Source organism: Ovis canadensis, chromosome 22 (assembly GCF_042477335.2).
Source record: "Ovis canadensis isolate MfBH-ARS-UI-01 breed Bighorn chromosome 22, ARS-UI_OviCan_v2, whole genome shotgun sequence".
In the NCBI taxonomy this organism is placed as follows: Eukaryota; Metazoa; Chordata; class Mammalia; order Artiodactyla; family Bovidae; genus Ovis; species Ovis canadensis.
In genome coordinates this window covers 49,302,558-49,327,655 of record NC_091266.1, presented here as the reverse complement: position 1 = coordinate 49,327,655, position 25,098 = coordinate 49,302,558, and the positions used below count along the sequence as shown (strand labels likewise).

At 49.8% G+C, this 25,098-nt stretch overlaps 2 protein-coding genes across 8 annotated transcripts in view; one reads left to right on the top strand and one right to left on the bottom strand.

The window, feature by feature from the left end:
- Positions 1–14,944, top strand: part of NRAP (nebulin related anchoring protein) — a 75,534-nt gene extending 60,590 nt beyond the window's left edge. For all 7 annotated transcript variants that reach the window (XM_069567554.1, XM_069567555.1, XM_069567551.1 and 4 more), the window contains 7 exons: positions 4,827–4,931; positions 5,742–5,840; positions 7,092–7,196; positions 10,772–10,879; positions 12,643–12,954; positions 13,924–14,055; positions 14,590–14,944. In XM_069567554.1, coding sequence (XP_069423655.1) covers positions 4,827–4,931; positions 5,742–5,840; positions 7,092–7,196; positions 10,772–10,879; positions 12,643–12,954; positions 13,924–14,055; positions 14,590–14,694 — 966 coding nt within the window. In that variant the 3' untranslated portion in view covers positions 14,695–14,944. The remainder of the gene's footprint in view (positions 1–4,826; positions 4,932–5,741; positions 5,841–7,091; positions 7,197–10,771; positions 10,880–12,642; positions 12,955–13,923; positions 14,056–14,589) is intronic.
- Positions 14,108–25,098, bottom strand: part of HABP2 (hyaluronan binding protein 2) — a 35,434-nt gene continuing 24,443 nt past the window's right edge. The window contains exons 6-13 of the mRNA XM_069567557.1: positions 24,740–24,859; positions 24,080–24,251; positions 22,552–22,649; positions 20,358–20,613; positions 19,818–19,960; positions 18,837–18,971; positions 17,739–17,884; positions 14,108–15,431 (exon numbers count right to left, since the gene is read on the bottom strand). Coding sequence (XP_069423658.1) covers positions 15,267–15,431; positions 17,739–17,884; positions 18,837–18,971; positions 19,818–19,960; positions 20,358–20,613; positions 22,552–22,649; positions 24,080–24,251; positions 24,740–24,859 — 1,235 coding nt within the window. The 3' untranslated portion in view covers positions 14,108–15,266. The remainder of the gene's footprint in view (positions 15,432–17,738; positions 17,885–18,836; positions 18,972–19,817; positions 19,961–20,357; positions 20,614–22,551; positions 22,650–24,079; positions 24,252–24,739; positions 24,860–25,098) is intronic.

Here is a 25,098-nt window from a genome sequence, read left to right as displayed (position 1 = left end):
AGGTCACATGGGAGGGGCTGAGGCAGGCCTGGCTCCAGAACCCACACTCTCAACCATGCCACCCTCCTGGATCAGGGGAGTCACGCTTCCTATGATGCAGGTGCAGATGCTTAGGCCCAGAGAGGGGACGTCCTGGCCCATGCAGGGGCATTAAGTCCCACCCTTAGTGGACGTCTCCAGACTCAGTGCCTCTGAAGTCAGTTCCAGGCCATTCCAAGTCTCGGCTCCCTCACGAGGGCCAGGGTAGTGATGAAAATGTGGTCGCGGTCAGCACTTCCAGGCCCCATGCCCATGGCAGGGTCTGCACGATGTTTGCCTATGTGTACCATCTCCCCCAGCCCCACAGCTCCCCTGGGAGGAAGGTGCTCTCGTGAGATTTTAGAGCAGGTCTCATGAGACCGTAGTCACATGAACCCTTGTCATCCATATCGGGGTTTCCAAACTTGGGCACCTTTGACACTTGGGGCTGGATGCTTTGTTGTGTGGGCCTGTCTTGTGCATTGCCACATCCCTGGCCTTTACTCTCGAGATGCCATTAGCACCCCCTCAAAGTGACAATCAGAAGCGTCTCCATATATTGCCAAATGCACCTGGGGGTCTCAACAGTGTTGAGACCTCTGTTCTCAGTTGAGGACTGTCTATATGATGCACTGTGCTGAGCACAGACAGTGCATGGTCCATAGGAATATGCCAGAGGGTGTGAGCTGTTAGGATTATGTTTTCCACCAAGCCTTCCAAGGACCCTTCTGTTGGTGGCCTCTTCCGGGGAGAAAATAAACCTCCTGGGACAGGACAGGCCACTGTGGGGAGATTGGGGGCCCGGCAGCAGCCACTTGGCTTTCTAGGCCTTCATGTTTCTACTGGAAAAGCAAAGATGTTTGATTTATTGGTGATCTCAGATTTCAGGATTCATAGATAAATGTTTTTTTTAATGCTGACATCATCATAGTATCAGACTATTTTACTAAGTAAGGAGAAAGACCAAAAACCAACTCTTACCTCAAGCTACCATTTATATCACCGTTACTTCTGAAAAGAAAGGATATTTTAACACATACAAATAAGAACAACAAGAAAAAAAGAGAGTCCTTCCCAAGAAACACTTGTTGGCAGTCATAGACTTACACTTTACCAAATGCGGTATGTTTTGTGCTGAGAATTTATTGATTTGAGAATGACCATGTTGGGCTTCATGCATTGTTTTGAAACTTCAGGTTTGTTAAACTGGGCGGTCTTGGGCCCCAAGATCCTGTGAATAGCAGACCCCCAGAATGTCTGTCTGGTCTGGAGGCTTGTTTTCTTGCAGTCATCACTGAAAATCCAATTCCATGTGGTTATGTTCTGTTGCTGCTGCTAAGTCGCTTCAGTCGTGTCCGACTCTATGTGACCCCATAGACGGCAGCCCACCAGGCTTCCCTGTCCCTAGGATTCTCCAGGCAAGAACACTGGAGTGGGTTGCCATTTCCTTCTCCAATGCATGAAAGTGAAAAGTGAAAGTGATGTCGCTCAGTCGTGTCCGACCCTCAGCGACCCCATGGACTGCAGCCCACCAGGCTCCTCCATCCATGGGACTTTCCAGGCAAGAGTACTGGAGTGGGTTGCCATTATGTTCTACTGAAAAGGAAACAAAGGCTCATTGTGAGCTCACGAAGTTCAGCAGAGTTCTGGGCAGGAACAGTAGCTCCCATAGCCATCAGTCGTTCTCCTGACCTCTCCCATCCAAGCCGGAAAGCAAGCTGTGGGTCTCGGCGCTCACCCTTGGCGGGAGGGTCCTCAAGGCTGTGACTGCTGAAGTCTTGGGAAAGTTGTGCTTACCTCAGGGATGCATCTGAGATACGTGCTCTGCCCAGGCTGTGCTCCACCACCAGGGGGTGCTAGTTCAGTCACCTCTTGGTCCTTTCCAAATCTGCCACTCCACGCTCCACCACCAGGGGGTGCTAGTTCAGTCACCTCTTGGTCCTTTCCAAATCTGCCACTCCACGCTCCTCTCCGTGACCTCACATAAGGGCTGCAGGCATGCTGCAAAGCACATGAAGGGACAGTCAAGGGGACAGCCTTGGCCCCAGCCTTTATGGCTGCAAGGCCTCAGGAGACTCCTTAAGCTTCCCCGGCTTCCGTTTCCCCATCAGAAACAACAGCAATGACAGTGACAATACCTAAGAAGTACGGAATGCTTATCCTGGGCTAGGCATTTATTTAAAGATTTTGCACGAACGATCTCATGTAGTATCTAGGTAGGTACTGTGAGTACTTCCATTTTTACAGTTGCGGTAACTAACGCACCTATAAATCTTCAGGAACTTGCTCAGGGTCATAAGCTGCCAGGGAAATGACTTGCTCAAGACCATATGGCTAGTTAAGAGGCAAAGCCCAGCTCTGGGCTCCTGACTCTGGGGTTAGCGCTCTCTGGCTCCCCCTGGTGGCTAGATTAAGAACCCAGGCGCTCTGGCTCTTGAGGGTTCTCTTAAGGACCACCTGCGCAAGATCCCAGAGGACAGCAGCTGGTGACTCGTCTGAGAATCTGAGCAAGCATTTAACCCCCCAGATTGTTCTATAGTTGGGAATGAGAGCTCGTCCTTTGAGAATGGCACAAGGACTGAATGAGGTAATGAAAGTGAAAGCGAAGTTGCTCAGTCGTGTCCGACCCATGGACTGTAGCCTACCAGGCTCCTCCGTCCATGGAGTTTTCGAGGCAACAGTACTGGAGTGGTTGCCATTTCCTTCTCCAGGGGATCTTCCCAACCCAGGGATCAAACCCGGGTCTCCTGCACTGGCAGGCAGACGTTTTACCATCTGAACCAGCAGGGAAGCCCAAATGAGTCTGAAGCAAACCACACCCTTTGCAAGACAGTTGTTATAGTGATTCTTATTATTAATATGACAAATATACCCCTTCCCCTGGCCACCTCCTGGGCGCACCTCCTGGTTATGTAATTCCTGTTAGAGCTCAAGGGTTGAAAGCTACAGCTTGTGCGTCTCCAGAATGGGGGTGGAGGGGGGCGGGCGCCAGGAATCTCACGTGTGACTCTGAAAGTGGGATCCAGGCCTTCATATGTACAAGGGCAAGTAGTGAGGCTGCCACCTGGGGAAGCGAGATACAGCTGGGCAGCCTGAGAAGATCTCTTATTATCTTAGAATCCTTCTTGGAAACCTTCTTTGGGCCAATTCTCCTCAACTACCCTCCTTGCTCCTCACCCTCTCTTTTATGGTGAGGTCTGGGGCAGGCGTGTTGTTTTTAGGGTCTGCGTGAATAGTCAAAGCGGGGCTGGGAGCAGAAATATCAATAGACAAGCCATTTATAAGCGAGTCGGAGGCGCAGTCAGATCTTTGGGGAACCTGCGTCTTGCCTTCTGACTCACCTGCGCTCGCACTGTTCAGCTCAACAAAAGGCAAGTTGAAAGCATGCGCCCCCACTTCATCTCACTTATGAAAGGAGCAAGGCCCGGCTGTGAAGAGGCCCTGTAGGATTATTCTCTCTAACTTAGAAATTTATCCAATTTTCTCTGTTCTTTATCAGAGTGGAAGGCAAACGCTTTGCTGGTGTAGACTGAAAGATCGCGGTATAAAAAGCAATTTCACTGACATGGGGTTTTGAAACGTGCTCCCAAACCCGAGTGATGTCCCCCTTCACCAGTTGGAAAGCAGAGTGGAATTTGCTCAGGGGCCTTAACCAGCAGACAGTAGATCAGAAACGGACCCTCTTTGAGGCCAGCTGTGAGGAGCACTGTGATTCCTGAAATGAAAGAAAACTAAAAAGGCCGAAAGGCTGATTTCAGGAGTGGGTATTTTGCGTTACCGCAGAGCTTGTATCTAAATTAGAGAAATGCCAGCAACTTCGTTTAGTTCCAAATTTCACATTTCCTTAGAGAGTCCTTTTTCTTCCTTTAAAAATGCCTAACATTTCCATATGGAGAGGAAGAAAAGCTTTTTCAGAGACTGTCTCGATGTAGGTAATGGTGGGCAGATCAAGGAATGGTAATAAGATCAAACATTTCAGGAGATTCCTAATCAGGCCCGTTGTCTTAAAACCCCACTTACTGTTTTCTTCCTGGAACTGATGCTGTAGTTCTGATCTTCTGAGTCGTTAAGAGGAGAAAAATGGATAAAGTTTAAGCCTATTGTGCAATGTAGGCAAATCCTGAGTAACCATAGGAGGAGGGGTAAACTGAGGCATGGAAATATTAAGGCGGTTTACACACCATTCCCCAGTTGTAGCCAGGTTTGTTGCAGTTTTGAGAGTCCTGCAAAGAACTCCCCCTCCCCCACCACCACAAAGAGAAAAACAAATCTAACACGCAGAGTGTCTTTTACCCCTCAGGACTCTCAGGTGTTTTCATGAGAACAGAGGGATTGTCATGACCTTTGGGTATCACAGAGAGAAACTGAGTCACATTTTGGTACAGTGATTTGCCCTGAGTCACAGCAGGTTTGATCCAGAGCTCAAAGCCCTTTGATCCACTGAAAGTGTGTGAAACGTTTCTGTTTAGGCAGGCGGTCAATCGCCTCACTGCCAGAATGAAACCAAATAATCAAGGCTGACGTGTGGGCTGGGGTGTGTATCTCAGATCTTTCTTAAGGGATCATTCCCGTAGGTCACAACCTTCTGCTTGGAATCCAGCCAGTTTACATGTGGGACCTGCTTGTATTTTACGCATGATCCGTTACTTAATTCTGGGCGGAATGCACAAACTCAAATAGTTTGCCTTGGTGACATGCAGAACTCACCCAAATGAAGATATCGAATGTTGTGATGAAGCATTTTTATGGATGCCCCAATGGTTTGCAACCCTTTCCTGATAAAAGCCAGTGTTTTTTTCTTCCCACAGTTGCGCTACAAGTCGGACCTGATGGGCATGAAGGGGACAGGATGGCTGGCACTGAGTTCCCCACAGATAGAAAGTGCAAAGAAAGCCGGAGAACTCATCAGTGAGGTATTAACCTGACTCTACCACAAACGCAACCTGGCGTTTATCTCCTCCTGACGAGGGAGCTTGCAGAGGGACTGGAGAGCCTGGGAGGGCCCCATGGCACTGGACTCCCGATTTCTTTCAGGGGCGATTTGCAACCAAATCCCAAGACAGAACAAGATTTGGCTCCCAGTGAATTCACTTGCTGGGGAGTTAAAGGCTTGTTCCAATCAGGCAGTGAAAGAGGGGTGATGCATTAGATGATGATCAACAAATGTTTTATGCACAATTATGATCTAACCGGACCCATTATTTTCATGGAGGTAAGGAGAGGGTTTGCCACCCGTCTCCTGAGTTTACTCAGTTCAATGTCCTAGGGTTACCTGACTTCAGAGGGTGTTAAAAGTTGCCCAGAGATGGTTGCATTAACTGAACTCCCACCATGTTGATGACCCAGAGATTCTTGCCCTGGGAACTCCTTGAGAGCACAGCACTGCCTTCTTTAGTTCCTTAATAACAGAACCTACTTGAATAGGGTCTGGGCAGGGCCGACTTAAGGCTGAATCCTTCCGTCTCCTGAATTCCTTTTCTTGTGATGCGCTTTGGCATTTTGCAGCCTCTCTTGCCAAGAATGGAAATACCTGTAAAATGGTCCTTATCACAGAGGCAGCTTGAATCTCTTCTGTATGCTGGTGAGGTGGCCACAAAGAAGAGAGATTTCTTTCCCAAGCATGTCGTTGATACACCTGGTACTGAGTAGGTAGGGTGAAGCTGCACCCAGAAAAATGCATGGTCTTTGATTGTTTCTTGAGAATCTTGGTCTTTCTCTTACAGACCAAATACCGTAAAAAACCAGACACCATCAAGTTTACCACAGTGGTTGACTCCCCGGACCTAGTTCATGCCAAGAACAGCTACATGCATTGCAATGAGGTGGGTGTCTTCTGCTCACTCATCCCAGGCTTAATAGTGGGTAGGGCTGCTCAGTGGTCAGTGCTTAAGATGTAAGTGCAAACCTTCTGTCCCTTACCTGGGCGATCTTGGGTCAGTTTTCTAATGTCTTCCGGCCATGGTTCCCTTATTTGAAAGAAAGATAATGAGAGCAACCATTTCATAAGATGGAGTGAATTAAATGAGGATGAAGTAAATAAAATTTCATGAAGCTTTTAGCAAGTATTTAGAACATAGTAAGTCCTCAATAAATGTCCCTAGTTTGACTCATAACCATCACAATAGTAATTAATACAAGTATTATTGATGGATCCTTACCAAACATTAGATCATATATATCTAAATTGTCCATAGATGACAATGGAATTAAATCTTAACATAAGCCAATTAAGAAAAAAAAAAGCAGCTCTATAAAGAACTTCTTTCTACTGTATAATTTAGCCCCATTTCTTCTCTCCTGTATTAATTTTGAAGAATAGGAAATTACATATTTTCTTCTCTGAAACCCTCCAGGGATTGGATTTTTGCACACTGACAAAGCTGCCCCGTGCTCACAGAGTCTAAGTGTGGTACTGACCAGTTCATGTTCGCAAAACACAAACTGAATTTGGGAAAGGGTTGGAATGTTAAATATTATATTTCCTCTTTAAAACTGGATGAGACTCAACCACCTCCTAAAATTATTTCCAGTCCTTATATCACTGCCCTAAAAATAGCCATTAAGAGAAAGCTTGAGTTCTAAAATTGTGTCTTCTTGGGACACAGGGTGGACTAAGAAAACTTTAAATTTCTTAAGAGATATTAAGGCACTTAAGGTTTTTTTAGCTGTTATGTCTTTTTATTATTTTTATTAATGTTTAGTAACAAAGGCATTGAGACATCTTGTTACTAGTAAAAAGCTTGAGCAAATGCCTGATTGCAAAGATCCTCTGAAATATCCACCCATCTTTTACTGTTTGTGAAACACAGGTACAGTGACCCAGGATGATGGTTTGTGATCCTTTTGGAGCAAAACTTGATGAATATTTTAAATACTTAAAACCAGCTCCTCACCACCTGACCCTGGCCACTCAGGCACCTCCCTTCCTGGGTGGCGTCTGGAGGGATGCTCTCCAAGGGCAGGATAGCTTCTGCACCTGGGGTGGGAGGGGCAGGAAAGGGCATCAGCCCCCTCTTCACCTTTGACTGCAGCAAGTGTGGGTTCCCATTTACTGTGAGCCTTCTTCCCTGCAGCGCCTGTACAGGTCAGGGGATGCTGAATCCCGACACAGGTACACCCTGGTGCCCGACCACCCCGATTTCACCAGGGCCCGCCTCAACGCCCTGCATCTGAGCGACGTAAGTGAACCGGCTATTCATGTGGTGTTGCCCATTTCTGTAATATGATCTGTGCCCAGATGGGATTTTTTTTTTTTTAGAAAGAATTCCTAGGAAGGGAGCTGGGAACAGAAAGCACCCTAGACTGAGAGTAGGATGAGTGACATATATAACTTTGAGCCACTTTTCTTGCTGAGCCTCAGTCTCCCCAGCTGCAAAATGGGGATGGAGCTGGGCTAGCCCACTCCTGTGGTCCTGCCAGCTCTAGCAGCCCAGTGCTGGGCATGACTCCAAAGACCTCAGTCGGGTGCTGGGCTCCAGTCAGAGGAGCGGTGCCCTGGCCCCGCGGGTGTAGACACCTGATCTGCTTGTTCCCCGGACTCCTCTCCTTAGCCATTCAGAGCCTTGTAAGTCTGGAGACCGAGTGGCGCTTTCTCTGCTTTCTGCAGGTTAGAAAGACGCTGCAATTGTAGTCCATGGGATCCAAACACAATCCGCTCCTTTGTGCCTGAGGCTGTGGCCCCCGACACGTCTGTTCCCTTGGATGTGTGCCCTTTGCATGCATCTCCAAGATGCTGTTTCCTCAGCCCGGGCTTGTTGTTGGCAGGGGTCGGAGGCCCCTGGTCGTAATAGAATAGGCGGCCGCTCTGCCGGCAAAGCTGTGATCCTGGGATAACAGGTACCGAGGCGGCAGAATCAAAAGACGCTGTCAGATCAGAATAACACAGGCTGAGTGTGTCGGCCTGGGGCCGCGCGGGGCCTCCCAGAGTCCGGCCATTCTTCCCGCCCTGGCCCGGCCATTGTGTCCTGGGGCTCCGTGCAGATCAACAGCTGCTGCTGCTCACCCCAGAGGTAGCCGCCTCGCAGGGGTCGGCAAGAGGCGCCTTCTAGTTAGCGTGTGTATTAGTTTGTTGCGTTTGTAAAGCCCTGTGGGATCCCACGCGGTGAATGTGCTGGTGCTTTGTAAATATGAGTTATTATGACCATTTGATGCTTTTGAGGGATGCGCAGGCGATAATTTTAGAACAGCAGCTCTGGTGGGCTGACCTCCATCTGGGGAAGCGGGACCTCCCCCTCAGCGGATCTTGGACAAAACATCCATCTCATTAATGCTTCAAGGATGGGGGAAGGCTAGGCCTCCATGTGAGGAACTCCTGGAGGCCCATTTGCCCTGGACACTGGGATAGAAGAACCAGTCCTTCAGGGACCCGACTTAAGGAGGACAGCCGCCCTGGGCTGGCAGCAGAGGCATCCTTCCTTCCACAAGGGGTGCCAGTCTGCAGAGTCCCGGAGCTGAAATTAGCCGCCAGGGCACGCGGGTATGGAGGACTCACGAACCTCTTTTGAAAGAGCACTTCTTCGGGGGCGTGGAGGATACGCACAATTGGATCAAGTGCTCTGTGAGGAAGATGTGGAGGGAAAGTGACCTTCCTGGGCAAAGAAAGCCATTGAGATGTGCAAGGCAGCCGAAATAACTAAAAATCAAATGACTCTAATGTGTGAGGATGAGGGCAAAGCTGTGCCCACTGTGATAAAGAAGAGGAACGCCCAGGGTTCCAAATCAAAGGGCCTGCGGAATCTAAAGACTCCCAGTGGCAAGGCAAAAACCTCAACAGAATTAAAAAAAAAAAAAAAAAACCTCAGGGAGGAAGCGATGACAATCAAGCAAATAGTTTACAGGGAGAGGTGGGGTGGGAAGATGGGGAGCCAGCGCCTCGGGCAGAACCCCAATTTGGGCCTGCCCTTGAGTTGACTCCCATGTGGCGCAGTGGTAAAGAATCCGCCTGCCAATGCAGGAGACATAAGAGACGCGGGTGGGTTCAATCCCTGGGTTGGGGCGATCCCCTGGAGGAAGAAATGGCAACCCGCTCCAGTATTCTTGCCTGGAGAATCCCATGGACAGAGGAGCCTGGGGGCTGCAGTCCATTGGATGGCAAAGAGGCGGCCAGGACTGAGCGCCTGCGCCATACTTACACTTGAGTTGACCCCCAGTTACAGAGACTCGGAGGCTGGGGTGCCTTGACACCAAAGCAGGGTGACCTTGGAGTTTGATGCTGTGAAGAGATGGGTGTCGTTTCCTAGCCCAGAGATCTGGTGGAGAATCTTATTAGGAAGGCGCTGACAGACCCCTTTCCAGGGAACGATCAGGGTTTTGACTCTCCTTCCTAGTCTGATATTTGTAGGACCATCAAAACAAGGAAACGCAATGCTAGAGGGGCTGGTTGTCTGTCATGATCTGAATTCTGCCTCGCCTTCTACACACCTCTCAGTCCTGCCCACTAAACTCAACGACGACCCAGGAAATCTAATCCTTTGGGCCCTGTTTGTGATCTGCCAATGAGGTGATGACCTTAGTGATGATTAGTTCTGTATTTCTAGGTGCATCAACAGAGTAGGCACTTGGCTTCTGGTTTGTAATGTTGGGACTGGAAGAAGTGATGAAGGTAAAGGAGGTGATGAGCAGCAGGACTTAACAAACAGTGAGCTCCACCACGCTTGGCTCAAGCTTTCCGTGATCCCCTCTAGCTCCAGGCTCGGTTGTGGGGTGGCATGAGGGCACTCTGCCTTTTTCTCTGCCACTCTTCCTCTGCTTAATCCCCCCAATCCCCTGTAGAACAGAGTCTCAGCCTTGACCTCTATTTCCAAGTGACAAAAGTAAGGTTCTTAAGGGCCCCCTGACTTGCTGTGGCTCTGAGATGCGTGAGCGACCGAAACGGTCTGGGGCTGTCACTTTGTCATCTGCTGGCGATGCGCCTCGCCTGCTGTCTCCCTTCTCTGTGGCAGAATAAAGGACAGCCTTCCGCTGGGATCTCCAGATGACTCCTTTCATGGAGCCATTCCCTTATCTTGAAAAAAATATATATGAGCTACATGAAGGCGCGGGCGGTTTTGATGCCTCCGTAGGTGATGTGGGTCTACCTGAGGACTAAGAGGATGTGATTACAGACTCCCGGAGGGTGTGCAAGAACAACTTGAAAGGCGGAGAAATAAAAGAGGACGATGTGAAATGCAGGGGTCAGGAACTCGGTCAGGTTCCTGACGATCAATTTAATTCAGGTGAAGGCTCTCCTCTCGGTGCAGACAGCAGGAGGGCATGGGGGCTGCAGCACGCCTCACAGGGATGCTGTGACGTGGCGTCAAGGTGGCCCAGGGGCCCCCAGGAAGTGAGTGGAGCCCATGGACATAAGGGTGCCAGGACCCAAGGAATAGAACTGGCAGCGTGTGGGGAGAAACAGGGTTCTTTAACTTTGCATTCTGGCAGCTGGAAGCTGCAAACTTGAGGTGCTGGAATGAAAGCAAAGACAGGGGGAAGGGGGACAGGGGCGTCTGGTGCCCACAGGATGTAGCAAATCAGCCAGACCCTGAGACCCACAAGAGCAGGGCCTGATGCTCAGGCTGGGCGTTTAGAGCCAAAGCCCGTCATGGCCAGAGCTGGGGAGGTCCTCAAGGTGGCCGTGGGGCCATGGGCTCTGCCATCTGGGCACCAGCAAGACAAAGGGTACCTGTATGGGAATGACTCCCTCTGAGAACTAGCGGACATGGAGGCTTGGAGCTGCCCATTCACCTGTCACTCATTTCTTTGTTTCCCCAACTAGAAAGTCTACAGACACTCCTGGGAGCAGACCCGGGCAGGCGGCTACGACTTCAGGCTGGATGCCATCCCATTCCAGACGGCACGGGCGTCGAGGGAGATCGCCAGTGATGTAAGAGCTCACGTTCTCTCCCTGCCTCTGTCGCTGATAGGTGTCACTCTCGTTTCCCCTTTCTGTTGAAAGGCAGACCACTGAGAACCAAAGCTGAAAAAGTGTTTCAAGTGAAAGGAATAAAAGTTGGCCTTATTTTCTAGCATCTCAGCCAGAAATTTGGAATTAAGGAAGGTTTTATTTCTACTTCCTCTCCTTCAAGAGAGGCATTCTTAAACGTTGATGTATGTGGGCAGAAACTAGAAATCAGTTAGCAGAGGACTGATTTGTTGACCTTCAATAAAGGGACCTTGTTTTTCAAAGCTGAAGTGCACTATGGGATAGAAAGAAATTGGGTTTCCCCGCCTAGATTGACTTGAGTTCAGATCCTGTCTCAGTTGCTTAGGAGTTGGCTCTGTGGTCTTGAGCAAATTGCTTAAATCCTCTGGACTAAAATTTCTCCTATGAAATAGAGATCTAATACTTGTCTCTATTGGTGACAGGATTGATGTAGAGAGAGTGAAAGTCGCTCAGTCGTATCCAACTCTTTGCTACCCCATGAACTATACAGTCCATGGAATTCTCCAGGCCAGAATACTGGAATGGGTAGCCTTTCTCTTTTCCAGGGGATCTTCCCAACCCGGGGATAGAACCGTGGTCTCATGCATTGCAGGCGGATTCTCTACCAGCTGAGCCACCAGGGAAGCCTGGGATTGATGTAGGAATGTAACCAAAATGGTTCACAGTGTCATGTACAGAGAAGGGGGACAAAACACGGCAGCTGTTATTATCGAAGAGGTAGACATCACTAACTAGATAGGAAGACGTTACTAACTAGATACATGGTCATTCATGAACAATTTGTCACTGGTTCGAAGTGAAACAAGTACAGAAACCAAGCATTTAGCAACACTTTTATCAATGAGATATTCTGACCTCCAAGCCTGAGATGGGTGGACTTCTTTGGCTGAGCAGAATAGAAGCCAGTTTGGGTTTATCAAATGCACCTGGTACTTTTTACATATGAATCACAGGCTTCCCAGGTGGTGCCAGTGGTAAAGAACCTGAGTGCCAGTGCAGGAGGTATAAGAGATGCAGTTTGATCCCTGGGTGGGGAAGATCCCCTGGAGGAGGGCACAGCAACCCTCTCCAGTATTTTTGCCTGGGGAATCCCATGGACAGAGGAGCCTGGCAGCTACAGTCCATGGGGTCACACAGAGTCAGACACGACCGAAGTGATTTCACACACGTGCAGTCACAGGCAGAAGGACCACATACTGGACTTCGATGGATTGGAAATTTTAAAAAGCAAAACAAAGTGAATCAATCCCGGTTTTCACTATACATGGTTTGAGCAGCACTGAGTTGGGTCCCTGAAAGCTGGAAAGAATCAGAGGATGAGAGGCTGCTCATAGAATGGGTGCACTCCTTAGCTGCTGGATTAAATTGTTACCACAGCAGTATCGTCAGCTGCCCCTGGGTGGACGTGAGCCTGTGCCGGACACGAAGCTCAGCCCCGTCTCGCTGAATCCTCTTAAGATCCTGTGGGGTGGAGGTTCACACACCCATTTTACCAAGTGGGGAAACCAAAGCTCAGAGAGACTCAGTAACTGACCCGAGGCCACACAGCTAAAGGAAACAGAGGGAAACCTGGATCCCAGACCTACTTGAATCCAAAGCAGTGCCCTTGACCCACTGCTGAGCTTCCTGCTGAGAATCCCGAGGGCCGGCCCTGGAGAGAAGGGGGGCACCCGTGACCACCTCTCTGCTCCTCTGCCCTGCAGTTCCTGTACAAAGAGGCCTTCCTAAGGGACCGGGGCCTGCAGATTGGGTACCGCAGCATCCACGATGACCCAAGGATGAGGCACTTCCTCAGCGTCGGCAGACTCCAGAGTGACAACGAGTACAAGAAGGACTTCGCCAAGACTCGGTCCCAGTTCCACAGCCGCCCAGACCAGCCCGGCTTCCTCCAGGCCAAGAGGAGCCAGCAGCTGGCCAGCGACGTGCATTACAGGCAGGCCCTGCCCCAGCCCACCTGCGACCCAGAGCAGCTGGGCCTGAAACATGCGCAGAAGGCCCACCGGCTGCAGAGTGATGTGAGCTGCCCTCCCCTCGGGCCTAGGCCCTGCCTCTGGTTCTCTTCACCGGAGGTGTCCATAATCCCACATCCCGTGTTACCCTCAGGGAGGAGCCAAGCTGAGATAGAACCTAGGATACCTAACATGATAGCCCCAGAAGAAATGACAAGCATCCCAGTGTATCGGGCCCTTCCTGCGGGCCAGGCTCCGTGCCAGATGCTTTCCATGCTGTGCCTCGTGGCTCTCACAACCAGCCGGTTCACAGATGGGGAACCAGAGGCTTAGAGCAGTGAAGTCACTTACTCAGGATCCCATGGCAATCAGTAGCAGGTCTGGAATCTGAGCCCCATATGGCTTAATGTGAGAGCCCAACGTCTTGGCTGCTGTGCCTTAGTCTTTCCGGGGCTTTCCAGGTGGCGCTAGTGGTAAAGAACCTGCTTGCCTGTACAGGAGATGTGAGAGACACGGGTTCGATCGCTGGGTCAGGAAGATTCCCTGGAGAAGGGCGTGGCAACCCACTCTAGTATTCTTGCCTGGGAAATGCTGTGGACAGAGAAGCCTGATGGGCTACAGTCCGGCAAAGAGTCAGACACAACTGAAGCGACTTAGCACGTACACACTCTTTCCAAGGGATCTTTGTAATCAGCAGCCTGGGCCCTTTATCTCTGAGAGGCAACTGAAGCCCCTAAATGGGAGATGACTTCCTTAAGGTTACAGAGCAGGTCTAGAAAGGAGCTCGGCCTTGAACCAGATCTCTGACCCTCCACCTTCACTGCAGCCCCCTTGAGTAGAGAGATGCAGGGGACAGCGCTGTGCTGGCCTGACTCCCAGCACAGTGCATCCTCAGTGCCAAGGAGCTCCTGTGTAAGACTGCTTGGCTCCCATGTCCTGGTTTCACTCACAACATAGTCCCCAGGGCAGCCTTTTTAAGCCTCTTCACTCTATGCCCTCCTGACCTATTCCTCTTGCCTCCCTCGTTCCCCCAAGGTCAAGTACAAATCAGACTTGAACCTGACCAGAGGTATTGGCTGGACACCTCCTGGCTCCTACAAAGTGGAAATGGCTCGGCGGGCTGCAGAGCTGGCCAACGCTAGGGGCCTGGGTCTCCGAGGGGCTTACGTAAGTAGCGGGCTGGCAGGCAAGGCCACGGGGGGAAAGGCGAACTCAATTGTTTCTTTTCAAACTTTATTTTTGGCCAAAGGTTAGCTGGCTCTAAAGACGCATGCAATGCAGCTCAGGCAAGGCGCCTAATTTCTTGGGTCTGAGATGACCAGGCGGATGACACCTGGGTTAAACTTCCTGCGGGGTTTTCTCTGAAGTCACAGCCATTAGTTCTTCGGAGGCGAGTGTGCCGGGGCTACATCAATCCTGGCCACGCAGGCCAGGCTGTGCCGACTGCTTGCTCGTTACATGCGCGGACGGGGTCAGAGCCACGCTGTCTACCACAGTCTGGGTTTTGAACCCTACTTTGTTCAGAAGAAAGGTGCCCCGTCTAAATGAGAGATGGGCTCTGCTTCTTTCTTTCTTGCTGTGAGGTTCCTTTTTCTTGGGGAGGATGGAGAAGGAGGAAAGGAAGGAGAGGGTGAGCTTTTTAGACAGCTTGTCTTGTGGGAGCTTCCGCTTCACTCAGGGAGGTGTGTTTGGTTTCTGCAGGGGGGGGCAGAGCCTGTGGAGCCCGGAGATGATCAGAGGGGGTTTGTAAACCCAGATGCCACCGAGATTCTGCACGTCAAAAGAAGGAAGGCCCCGCTGTTCTGAGTGGGCGGTGTCCACCCTTGGTCCTTGGGAGAGAAGCTGGAGAGGAAATCTGCACGCCAGAGATGTGGCTTCAGTCGGAGCCAGCTGAAAATGGCACCCCTGCCCTAGTCCTCCTTTATTAAAATAACAGCTCCCTGGAAATGGGTGGAGAATGTTGTGTTTGGTTCTCTGTTTAACACCCAGTGGTGGGTGGCTGGCCCTGTTGTGCACCCTGAGTGTCTGAGGAATAAAGACGTAAAGGTGACCCCCACCGATGCTGAGCCGTCTGAAAGCTCACACTTGCCAATGTCCCAGGTGAAGGCAGGCTGTGAACACTGATTTTCTAGAAGCTACGATTGTTGGAAGGGAAGCAAACGTCATGCACTTCAGCTTGATTCTCTCATTTCTGGGTTTCCCAGGAGGGAGCCTGAGAAAGCGGGGGCCATGCTGGTCCCGGGTGCCCTGGGCTGGGCAGCAGTGGTCTCTGCTTAGAGCCTGTGTACTCAGAGGCTCCAGGGGGCGTCCATTGCTGCCCACAGGGCCTCGCCTTGTCTGGGTGCTCACAGGGCAGGCTATGAGCCTCACGAGACACCTCAGAAGCTAGCCTCCTTCTCCATGGTGGTTTTGATCCACGTTAGGAATTTGGTCACTTGAGTGTAGACCCCTGGCTTCTTCCCACACTCCAGGCCCCAGCTCACGATCCCGTAGACGTAGGAGGTGCCGTCCTTCTCACAGGTCAGAGGGCCTCCAGAGTCTCCCTGTGGGAAAAGATGCAAGAGACCACTCTGTGGTTCAGCATACACTCAGAGACACCCCCGCCTTCCATGAGGGGATGCTGGGGGGTGAGGGTGGGATTGTTGGCCAGCCCGGGGGAAAGTGGCAACAAGGTTCTTCCTATGCCTCATACGATGCAGTGCTCTGAAGGGAGAGAAGTAGATAACAACCTGTGTCCTAAGTCAGAGAGGGCTTGGCAGAGAAGCCATGGGGCCAGGCCCAGGTCACACCCTGACTCCCTTACCCACCATGACTCAGTGATGCAGGTATTACTAAGGGGCTCTCAACTTCTCATTCCATCCTAGGACCTAGCAGGGGCTGGACGGATGCCCTGTTTGGATAGAGCACCTTCCAGGGCCCGCAGGGCACACACTGGTCAGGAAGGATGAGGTTCAGAGGCAGCATGGCCATGATGCTCAGCAGGGTCTATGGGGTTAGATTTACCAGGCTCCAAACCAGGCTGTCCATCTGCTGGCCTATGGGGCCTCCATTTTTCACACTATAAACCACAGGTGGCAACAGAACCCACCCGAGGGTTCTTGTGAGGACTAAGGCTTGTAAGGCTTATGGGAGAGTGCGTGGTTCACATTAAACCCCCAGTTAGAGTGGAGAGGAGGAGGATGGTGGGGAGGGTAAGAATGAGAAAGACAGCTCACACACACACACACACACACGCACACACATATCTGCTCCTGCTTACACACCTGGTAGGATGTTTAATGAATTATTTCTTTCAATCTTAGCCACAATCTCCCAATTTTATGGGTACCCTAGTTCCATTTTATAGATTAGACACCTGAGATTGGCTAATTACTTGAGGGCGGCAGATTGAATGTTTGTGTCCTCCCTGCCCTTCTCAAATTCCTGTGTGAAAGCCTAATGTTTTATTAGAAGGTGGGGCTTTGGGGAGGTATTTAGGTTGGGAGGGTGGGGACCATGCACGGGATTAGTGCCCTTGTTGAAACCTTGTGGCTCAGTTGGTGTAGAGTTCACTTGCAATGCAGGAAACTCAGATTTGATCCCTGGGTCAGGAAGATCCCCTGGAGAAGGAAATGGTGACCGACTCCAGTATTCTTGCTTGAGACATCCCATGGACAGAAGAGCCTGGTGGGCTACAGTCCTTGGGGTTGCAAAGAGTCAGACACAACTGAGTGACTCAGCATACAAGCAGAAGGGACCTAGAGAGCTCTCTCTCTTTCTGCTACACGAGGACACGGTGAGAAGTTGGCAGTCAGAGAGGGTCCCACTGGAACCGTGCTGGCACCCTGATCTCAGTCTTCCAGCCTCCAGGACTGTGAGAAATGAATGTCTGTTGTTTAGCCACCCAGTCTACGGTCACTTATATAGAAGTCCAAGCTGACTAAGCCATTCAGTGACTGATAAAGGTCACAAAGTAAAGGACAGAAGCAGGTTTCAGAACTTTGACTGTCTTTTTAAAATCCTGCAATCTGTTTCCTTATCCATCTTGTAGGGACTCAGGGAAAATCACTCCCATCTGCTCACACCCTTCCTTTAAGTAGGTAGATACCCGTGGCTCCTTGGGAAAGGACAGAGGGTCACAGGAGAGCCACAGACCCTGAGAGAGACCATGATTTCCCATCCCAAAGCAGGCTCGAAGCTGCAGATCACTGTTGAGTTTCTTTGTAGGGAGGAGCTCAGGTTTGAGTGTGCCCATGCTTGTCCCCCAAAGTCCTATCTGGCGGTGGGTGTCAGGCAGGATCTAAATGGGCTCTGGCCACAGAGCAGCCACTCAGCCAATTAGTGTATTTGGGCTAAATCACCTTCCCCCTTCACACACACACATTTAAATCCACATTTAAATGGTGACTCAATATTGTGAATTCTCTGGCCCCTCATCTTTCTCTTTCTAACCACTGGTCTTTGCAAATGTCCCCTGCTTATTGGGATTTGCAGACAAGCTGCCCAGCGCTGAGGGCAGAAACACCCTCTTCACATTTTAACAGAGAGGAGCAAGTTCTTGCTCTGCACTTTACACCCAGGAGCTGTGAACCAAGATAATTTCTCTAAGCATCAGTACAATGGTAACAGTGACATCCTTCACCAGACTGGTCAGAATCAAATCCAACAACAGCGAGCAAAGTGACTGCTACAGTATCGATGCTGAGTCCTCCTGGTCTGGTGTGGATTCAGGTTTGCCAGAGGACAGATGTGCCCACCTTGACCGAATGGCAAGTGGGTCTCTGCCCCTCCTCCCTGCCAGGGGCTCTAAGGGCCCTTTGTGCCCCTGTGTAAGGCCCTGCTTTCTCCAAATGCCATGTGAAGTCTCCGACCTGGCAGGAGTCTTGTCCAGGCTTCTGGAGGTTTCCTGCGCAAATCATGTTGTCGTCGATTGAGTGGTCATAGAGTCGGCGGGAGTTGCATATCGTGTTGCTGATCAGCTTGACCTTAGCATCCAAGAGCTGGCGGGACCCTTCTCCTGAGGGTCAGAGAAAAGACGTTGCCACTGTAGAGACCAGGGTGGAACCTGCCCCACCAGAAGTCAGCCACCTGCCCCAAGTTCAGGCAGTAGGGGTTTTTCTAGGAGACAGGGAGAGAAGCCTACTTGAGATGATCTTTGCTTTCCATCATTAAGAACAAGATTGGAAGGGAGAGAAATCTGTTTTGAGTATTTGAGAGACACTTAAGATACTACTTCCCAATTTCCGTATTACAGGGCACATGCATTGGAAGGGCTGATGCTGAAGCTGAAGTTCCAATGCTTTGGCCACCTGATGGGAACAGCCAACTCATTGGAAAAGACTCTGATGGTAGGAAAGAAGGAAGGCAAAAGGAGAAGAGGGCAGCAGAGGATGGAATGGCTGGATGCATCACCGACTCAACGGACATGAATTTGAACAAACTGGGAGATAGTGAAGGACAGGGAAGCCTGGCATGCTGCAGTCCACGTGGTCGCAAAGAGTTGGACACAACTTAGGGCCTGAGCAATAACAACATAATCTTGTCAGTACTATATCTACCTAGGAAAGGAGGAAATTCTCCATGGATGCAAGATCAATGCTTGGTGAAAGTCAAGGAGCTAGGGGCTAGGGCCAAGGACAGATATGGAGATCAGAGGAGACTGCGAAGGTGATGAGATTTAACTAGAGCTAGAGAGATGGTCAGGAAGATACCCCAGAGTAGGAAATGGCAACCCACTACAGTGTTCTTGCCTGGAAAGTCCCACAGACAGAGAAGCCTGGCAGGCTACCATCCATGGGGTTGCAAAGAGTCGAACATGATTGACCACACACAGAGAAAGCTGGGGCAGTCTCTTTCTTTTGAATATAACTCTGATTTCTAGTCCAGGAGGGCTGAATGTGACCCTTTCTTGTCTGGTGGATGCAAGTAACCTGAGTGTCAGTGTCAGGAGAATGCATGGCCAGACTCACCTGTTTCTGTGACACCCCAGCCGGAGATATGGCACTCAGTCCCAGAGGGAAAGGGACCATCGGGCAGACAGACAGTTTTCACATATTTGGATTCCAGGGCACAATGACCATCCACTGGCTTTAGCTTGAGCAAGGCTAGGTAGAGAGAGGGGAAATGGGCGATGAAACCCTCTCTGTCAAAGAAGCATCAGCTTCAGCTTGATTGGAAGGTGGTTGTAGGAAAACCCCACTCCCAATACCCCAAATTCTTCTGTTATCATTTCATGCTTTTAACCTTCACCTGGGGAGGAGTCATAACACTTCAGGCTGAGAGTAATACCAAGAAATAATAACTGAGTTTGAAATCATTTCGAATACCGTTTTGGAAAAACAGGCTTTAAGTGGGGGGGGGGGGAAGATGTTGAGGACAGAAGAGCCTAGTCGCCTGCTGTCCAAAGGGTCGCACAGAGTTGGACATGAATGAAGCAACTTAGCACGCATGCACAGTGTTGAGGAGGGAGAGTGAGAAGTGTGTGAATGAAGAAATAAGATACAGAACTAAGGAGCAAGAAGCTTAAGTACATCATTGCCTACCAGGTGCCAGATGTACATGGGACCCACGTACATCATGTCACTTAGCACACGGGCAGTGAACAGCTAGGCATCAGTGTCCCTGTTTCACAGAAGAGGGAATTGAGACTTAGAAGGGTGAAACTGGTTAGGGAGTGGGGGAGTAGGGACTCAAGACAGCTCTGCACAGCACACCGTTCTTCATGTCGGATGTTCCTTCCCCTCAGTTTAAAAGTTTGTGCACATTTATCTGCAACATTAACAGAGACTTTTCAGAACTAAAACGCCCTGGAAGAAATGCTCTACTTAACAGGGCCTATGAAAGACCTGCTTAGAGCACCTTCCAGAACCAAGCCTCAACTTTCTGTCAGAAGAGAAATCCACCCAGGACAAGAGAAACGGGAAAGCCACAATAGAAGAGAAGAGACTTGCCAATATCGTTGTAGGGAATGTCGTCTATTTCAACATAGTGGCTGTACTTGAAAATCTTCTGCACCCCAAAGCTCTGCTCATGGAATTCCGTCTTCGTCAGGTCCTGGTCCCCAAGTACCACTTTTAGATATTTGGTTTTTATCCTGTAAGGGGAAAGTGTGATGATCAGGAACTAGTCCTGGAATTTGAGAGGCTGGAGCCACACCCGTGAGTTGTGTGACCTTTGACAGATGACCTGACTTCTCACTTGGTGGCATCCTCAAGACCATGTAATCATGGTCTTGCTCACCGAGCTCTCCTGCGGGTCATTCAGCAGTTTTGAGGCTTGACTGTCATAACACATGTAATGCACGTGGTAAGCATTCTACACACAGGAGCTTTCTTCTGTTGTCTGGTTTTAAGGAGACATGCTTTTGCCCTTGGAGCTAGATCAGACCCCCTAGTCCTGCCAGAGCTGTCAAGATGCTGATCAGATGGGAAGAGGCCAGCATCCCCTGGGGATTCTGGCCTCCCTGGCCTCTGCTCCCAGCAGGTGCTTACTCAGTGCAGTGGGCTGCAGTCAGCACCCAGCATGGGTGGATCAGTGCCCCCCCGCAGTAATGGCCCTGGGGCATGGAGACGGTCAGTCGTAGTGAGGTCTGCAGGGATGCCTGCCACGGGTGCTTGCCCGCCGTGCTCTTAAAGCCTCCAAAGATCCTCTTGAGCTTCTTCTCTGCTATCTCGGTCTTCCCGCAGGACCCAAACTCAGGAAACTTGGTCAAGGGCTCCACGGTTCTTCCCTCTGGGTTGGCAACGTCTGTGAAACACAAGAGAAATAAATCACACTTCCACCCTCCCTCTAGGTTCTCAGAAGGACCTTATCAGAGGTATGACTCTGCCTTAGAAGCTGAGCTAGTGTCCAGGGCTAAGAGACTGTACTGGTGCATACAGGATGGGCACATGTGCAGTTAACATTTGTTGGCAGAATTCCCTGATGGTCCAGTGGTTAAGACTCCATGCTCTCACTGCTAAAGGTCCAGATTCAATCCCTGGTCAAGGATGGAAGATCCCACAAGTTCACTCGGTATAGTGAGAAAAAAATAAAACAAAAAACCTACATGCTTATACATACCCTTAAAAAATTGTTGAGCACATTGATTAATACAAAGCAAGCCTATAGAATTAATGATGAAGATATTGCGCTTTCCTTCTTATTTTGATGTGCATACAAATACATAACAGTGTGTATGATTTATATATGGAATCTAAAAAATACAACGAATTAGGGACTATAACAAAAAGAAGCAGACTTGAGTATAGAGTATGAACTAGTGCTTGGCAGTGGGGAAACAGAGAGAGGAGAGGAAAGACAGGGGTAAGGGATTAAAAGGTACAAATGATTAGGTATAAAATAAACTACAGGGGGCTTATTTTGTTGTACAACAGGGAGAATATAGTCCATATTTTATAATAACTATAAATATAGTTCAACATTAAAAAACTGTGAATCCTTCTAGTGTATACCTGTAACTTACATTAACACTGTATAGCAAGAGTATTTCAATAAAACATGTGCAAATGAGTATCAATATAGAAATCCATCTCTGGTAGTCTAGTTGCTGTGTCCAACTCTATGGACTGTAGCCCACCAAGTTCCTCTGTCCATGGGATTTTCCAGGTAAGAATACTGGAGTGGGTTGCCATTTCCTCCTCCAGGGGATCTTCCAGACCCAGGGATCAAACACAGGTCTCATGCGTTGCAGGCGGATTCTTCACTGACCTCCAGGTATGTATCTAGCTATGTTAATGTACACATAGGTTTTTGAAGGCTTTTTTGGTGCCTAGGGGAAGATACCCAGATGACAGAGGTGGGTAGATGAGACATTTGCACAGATAATTGTCAATCAAACGAAAGAGCAACAAGAGATGTATGGGTGGTGCCCGATCTATTTCATGAGGTTTGTAAGGAGTGAAAGGTAACGCTTCACTTGGTAGATCACTTGGTAGGACTTTCTGGAGGAGTGATTGAAAGTGACAGTTGCTCAGTCATGTCTGACTCTTTGTGACCCCACAGACTAGAGCCAACCAAGATCCTCAGTCCCTGGAATTCTCCAGGCAAGAATTCTAGAGTGGATACCCACTCCCTTCTCCAGGGGATCTTCCTGACCAAGGGATTGAACCCAGATCTCCTGCACTGCAGGTGGATTCTTTACCATTTGAGCCAGGAGGAGTGATTACTGGGGGTGATTCTCAAAGAATGGGTAGATATGGACAAGAGCAAACATGGGATAGAGCCAAGGCACAAAAATGAAACTGTTCAGGGAAGCAATCCCACTGATCAGGGCAGGAGGGTACATAGCTTCAGATGTGGGCAGAGAAGTGGACCAAGGCAGACTTTTAGAAAGACCGTGAAGCCGGAACGCAGTCCGTGTTGCACCCTGAGAGGCTGTGGAGGCCCAGCCAATGTTTGATCCCCACTGTGCACTGAAGGCCTGGCACAGCGCCTGGCATACAGCACGCAAATGACCAGTATTTGCTGAATGCACTGACGGGGAGCCAGGAGGCCTGAGTCTGCAAAGCTGCCCAGGTCTGCTCTGCCTGAGAGCAGAGGGTTGCGGAGCTGGGTTGCCACGAGGATGGCAAATGGTGAAGCAGGTGTGGAGGGAGGGTGAGGGTGGGAGAGAGAGAGAGTTCCAGGAATATCTGTGTATCTACCACCTCCCCACTACCAGACCTCCAGTAGCCACGGTCTAACCTGGGGCAGAGCAGGCGGGGACATCACAGTACTCCCACTTCACCTTTGCATTGTTTACTTTAAAGAAACACCAGGGCTTTTTGTCTCCATCTGGGTTTCTGAAAAAAACAAACAACAAAGTAAGCCGGGGTTGAGGCTTGGTGAACCCACTGGACTTCATTAAAGGACCTTTGGGTAAAAGAATATCAAGTTCTTGCACCCTCTGCCCCGCCCCCCCCCCCCCCCCATGCCCAGAGCTAACTTCCATTCCATTCCTCCAACAGGTTAGCAAAGCTTGGCATATAAGCATGGTTATAGCTCTGGGACCAAGTCTTAACTTCTGGAGGGGAATCTCAATAAACAGAGAGTAGTTCACAAACTTTATGCCAGATCCACAAGACACAAATTGTTTTGCAGGAAAATAAATAAGATCCCTATTGAAGATCCTTCTTTGTTAGGAACATAAAGTAACTACAGAAACAGGGTGAGAGAAGGGCTCCTTTGCCCAAAGTTCCAAATTTTGAGCTTGAGAATTCTCTGAGGGAGGCTACCCTGCAGACAATCCCATGGAAGGAACAGCTCAAGGTCAACGAAAGTGGAAGGGAGCTTGTGTGTTGTGCAAGGGAAACCCCTCTGCTTAATGGAACCAGTTGAAAGCCATACACAAAATCCCTGTTTCTATATGGAGACCGTATAGAATGTCCTTGGCCTTGGTCAGACAATGAGCAGAGAGAGGAAAGCAACAGAATGGTCTGGAGGCAGCCGATGGGGAAGAAAGTAACTAGTCATCACCAGGGATGGAAATAACATTATTCTTATCTGGGAAAGCCTGCACATCCTTGTGGCAGAGACTGTAAGGCTCACCAAATTTTCTCCTTTGATGTTCCATTTCTCCCTTGAAGTTTATGTGGGACCATGTGACTATTTCTGGTCAATGAAGTACATGTGCTGAAATGACGTGTCACTTCTAGGCTGAGGTAGTAAGAATCTCATCCTCCATGTTCCAGGCTCTCCTTGTCCTCCCTGGATATTTGAGTAACTTTGTTGGAGTCACCCAACTGACATGACACGTGCAGTGTGCATGAGAAATAAACACTGATGTTTTCAAGCCACTGGGGTTTGGGGTTGTTTGTTAACAGAAGCATAACCTAACCTATACTGAGTGGGAAAATCTTCCTATTGATAGTAAGCTGATGAGTTTCAGTGTTCCATTTCAAAATCTCTAAGCTGACTCAGGAAAACTAGGAGCAAGGGCAGTGAGTGAGTGAGTGAGTGAAGTCGCTCAGTCATGTCCGACTCTTAGTGACCCCATGGACTGTAGCCTGCCAGGCTCCTCCGTCCATGGGATTTTCCAGGCAAGAATACTGGAGTGGGTTGCCATTTCCTTCTGCAGGAGATCTTCCCAATGCAGGGATTGAACCCGGGTCTCCCGCACTGTAGGCAGACGCTTTACCATCTGAGCCACCAGGGAAGGAGCAAGGGGAAGGGACAAACAAATCCTCACCCTGACAAGTAGCCAAGGCTGAGCTGAGAGGAAGGTGAGCTTTACCTGCAGAAATTGTGCTCCCCGATCCCATGGGCCTCAGCGTCCTCCATAAACACGTTGTACTTCTCCTGCAAGAGGAGGTGGGAGTTCCAGTAAAGGCACGAGTGCTGGTTGACTGTCCTACTCACTTTCCCTCGGTAAGAGTAGCCATCATCAACGTAGCAGTCATCAGGACCTCGGAGAGAGCAGGCAAGAACGTGAGCACTGACACGAACTGGCGTGCCGCGCCCAGAAAGGACTTGTCAGGCATGAGAGGACTGGCCTAAATACTGATCACCCTGAGATTTCACCACAGGTCCCAGAAAGAAGGTGGCTTGAGAATGTTCCACCTTCAACCCAGCTTAAAAACACAGAATCTCATGGGGGTGGGGGTTGGCAACCGAATTCTTTAATTTTGGCTCAAACAAGAACTGGTACACTGAGCTGCATTGAGGACCAAGGATGCCCGGATGTATTTGACTTGCCTACATATATCCCTGTTTATTGCATCCTTTACACGGAGCAGGACACACCCTATGCCCTTTGGTTGGAAGGCGGAGGCAATAGCAGCGCTTGGGAATCTTGACTTGAATCCTGTTCTGCCAAGTCCCCAACAGATAAAGGATTCCAGAGGCCTCCTGTGTGGCTCTGAGATTCTGGAGAAGTGGTGGTAGAGACCCATACCTATTTCACAGAGCTTCCCCTTGAACTGGTCAGGACAGGCGCAGGTGAACTTGGACCTCCGCCTCTGCCGGGAGCAGGTGCCACCGTTTTGGCAGGGATTTGGCCTGCACACAGGAACCACTGTAAACACAGGGAGTGGGTCCAGGAAGGCCCTTTAGGGGGAGTTGCAGCTACATCTGAGCTGATGAGGAGATGTTGGAGGCACTTTTCTGGTGTCCAGCCTTTCACAGAAGATGGGTCACCGAAGGGGAAAGAGAGACCCATTGACTTGCTAGTAAACATACACACACACCTTAAGAATGTAAACAGACTTGGGTGAAACAGTATGATGGAGGCCAGCAAAAATGAGTATATAAGTA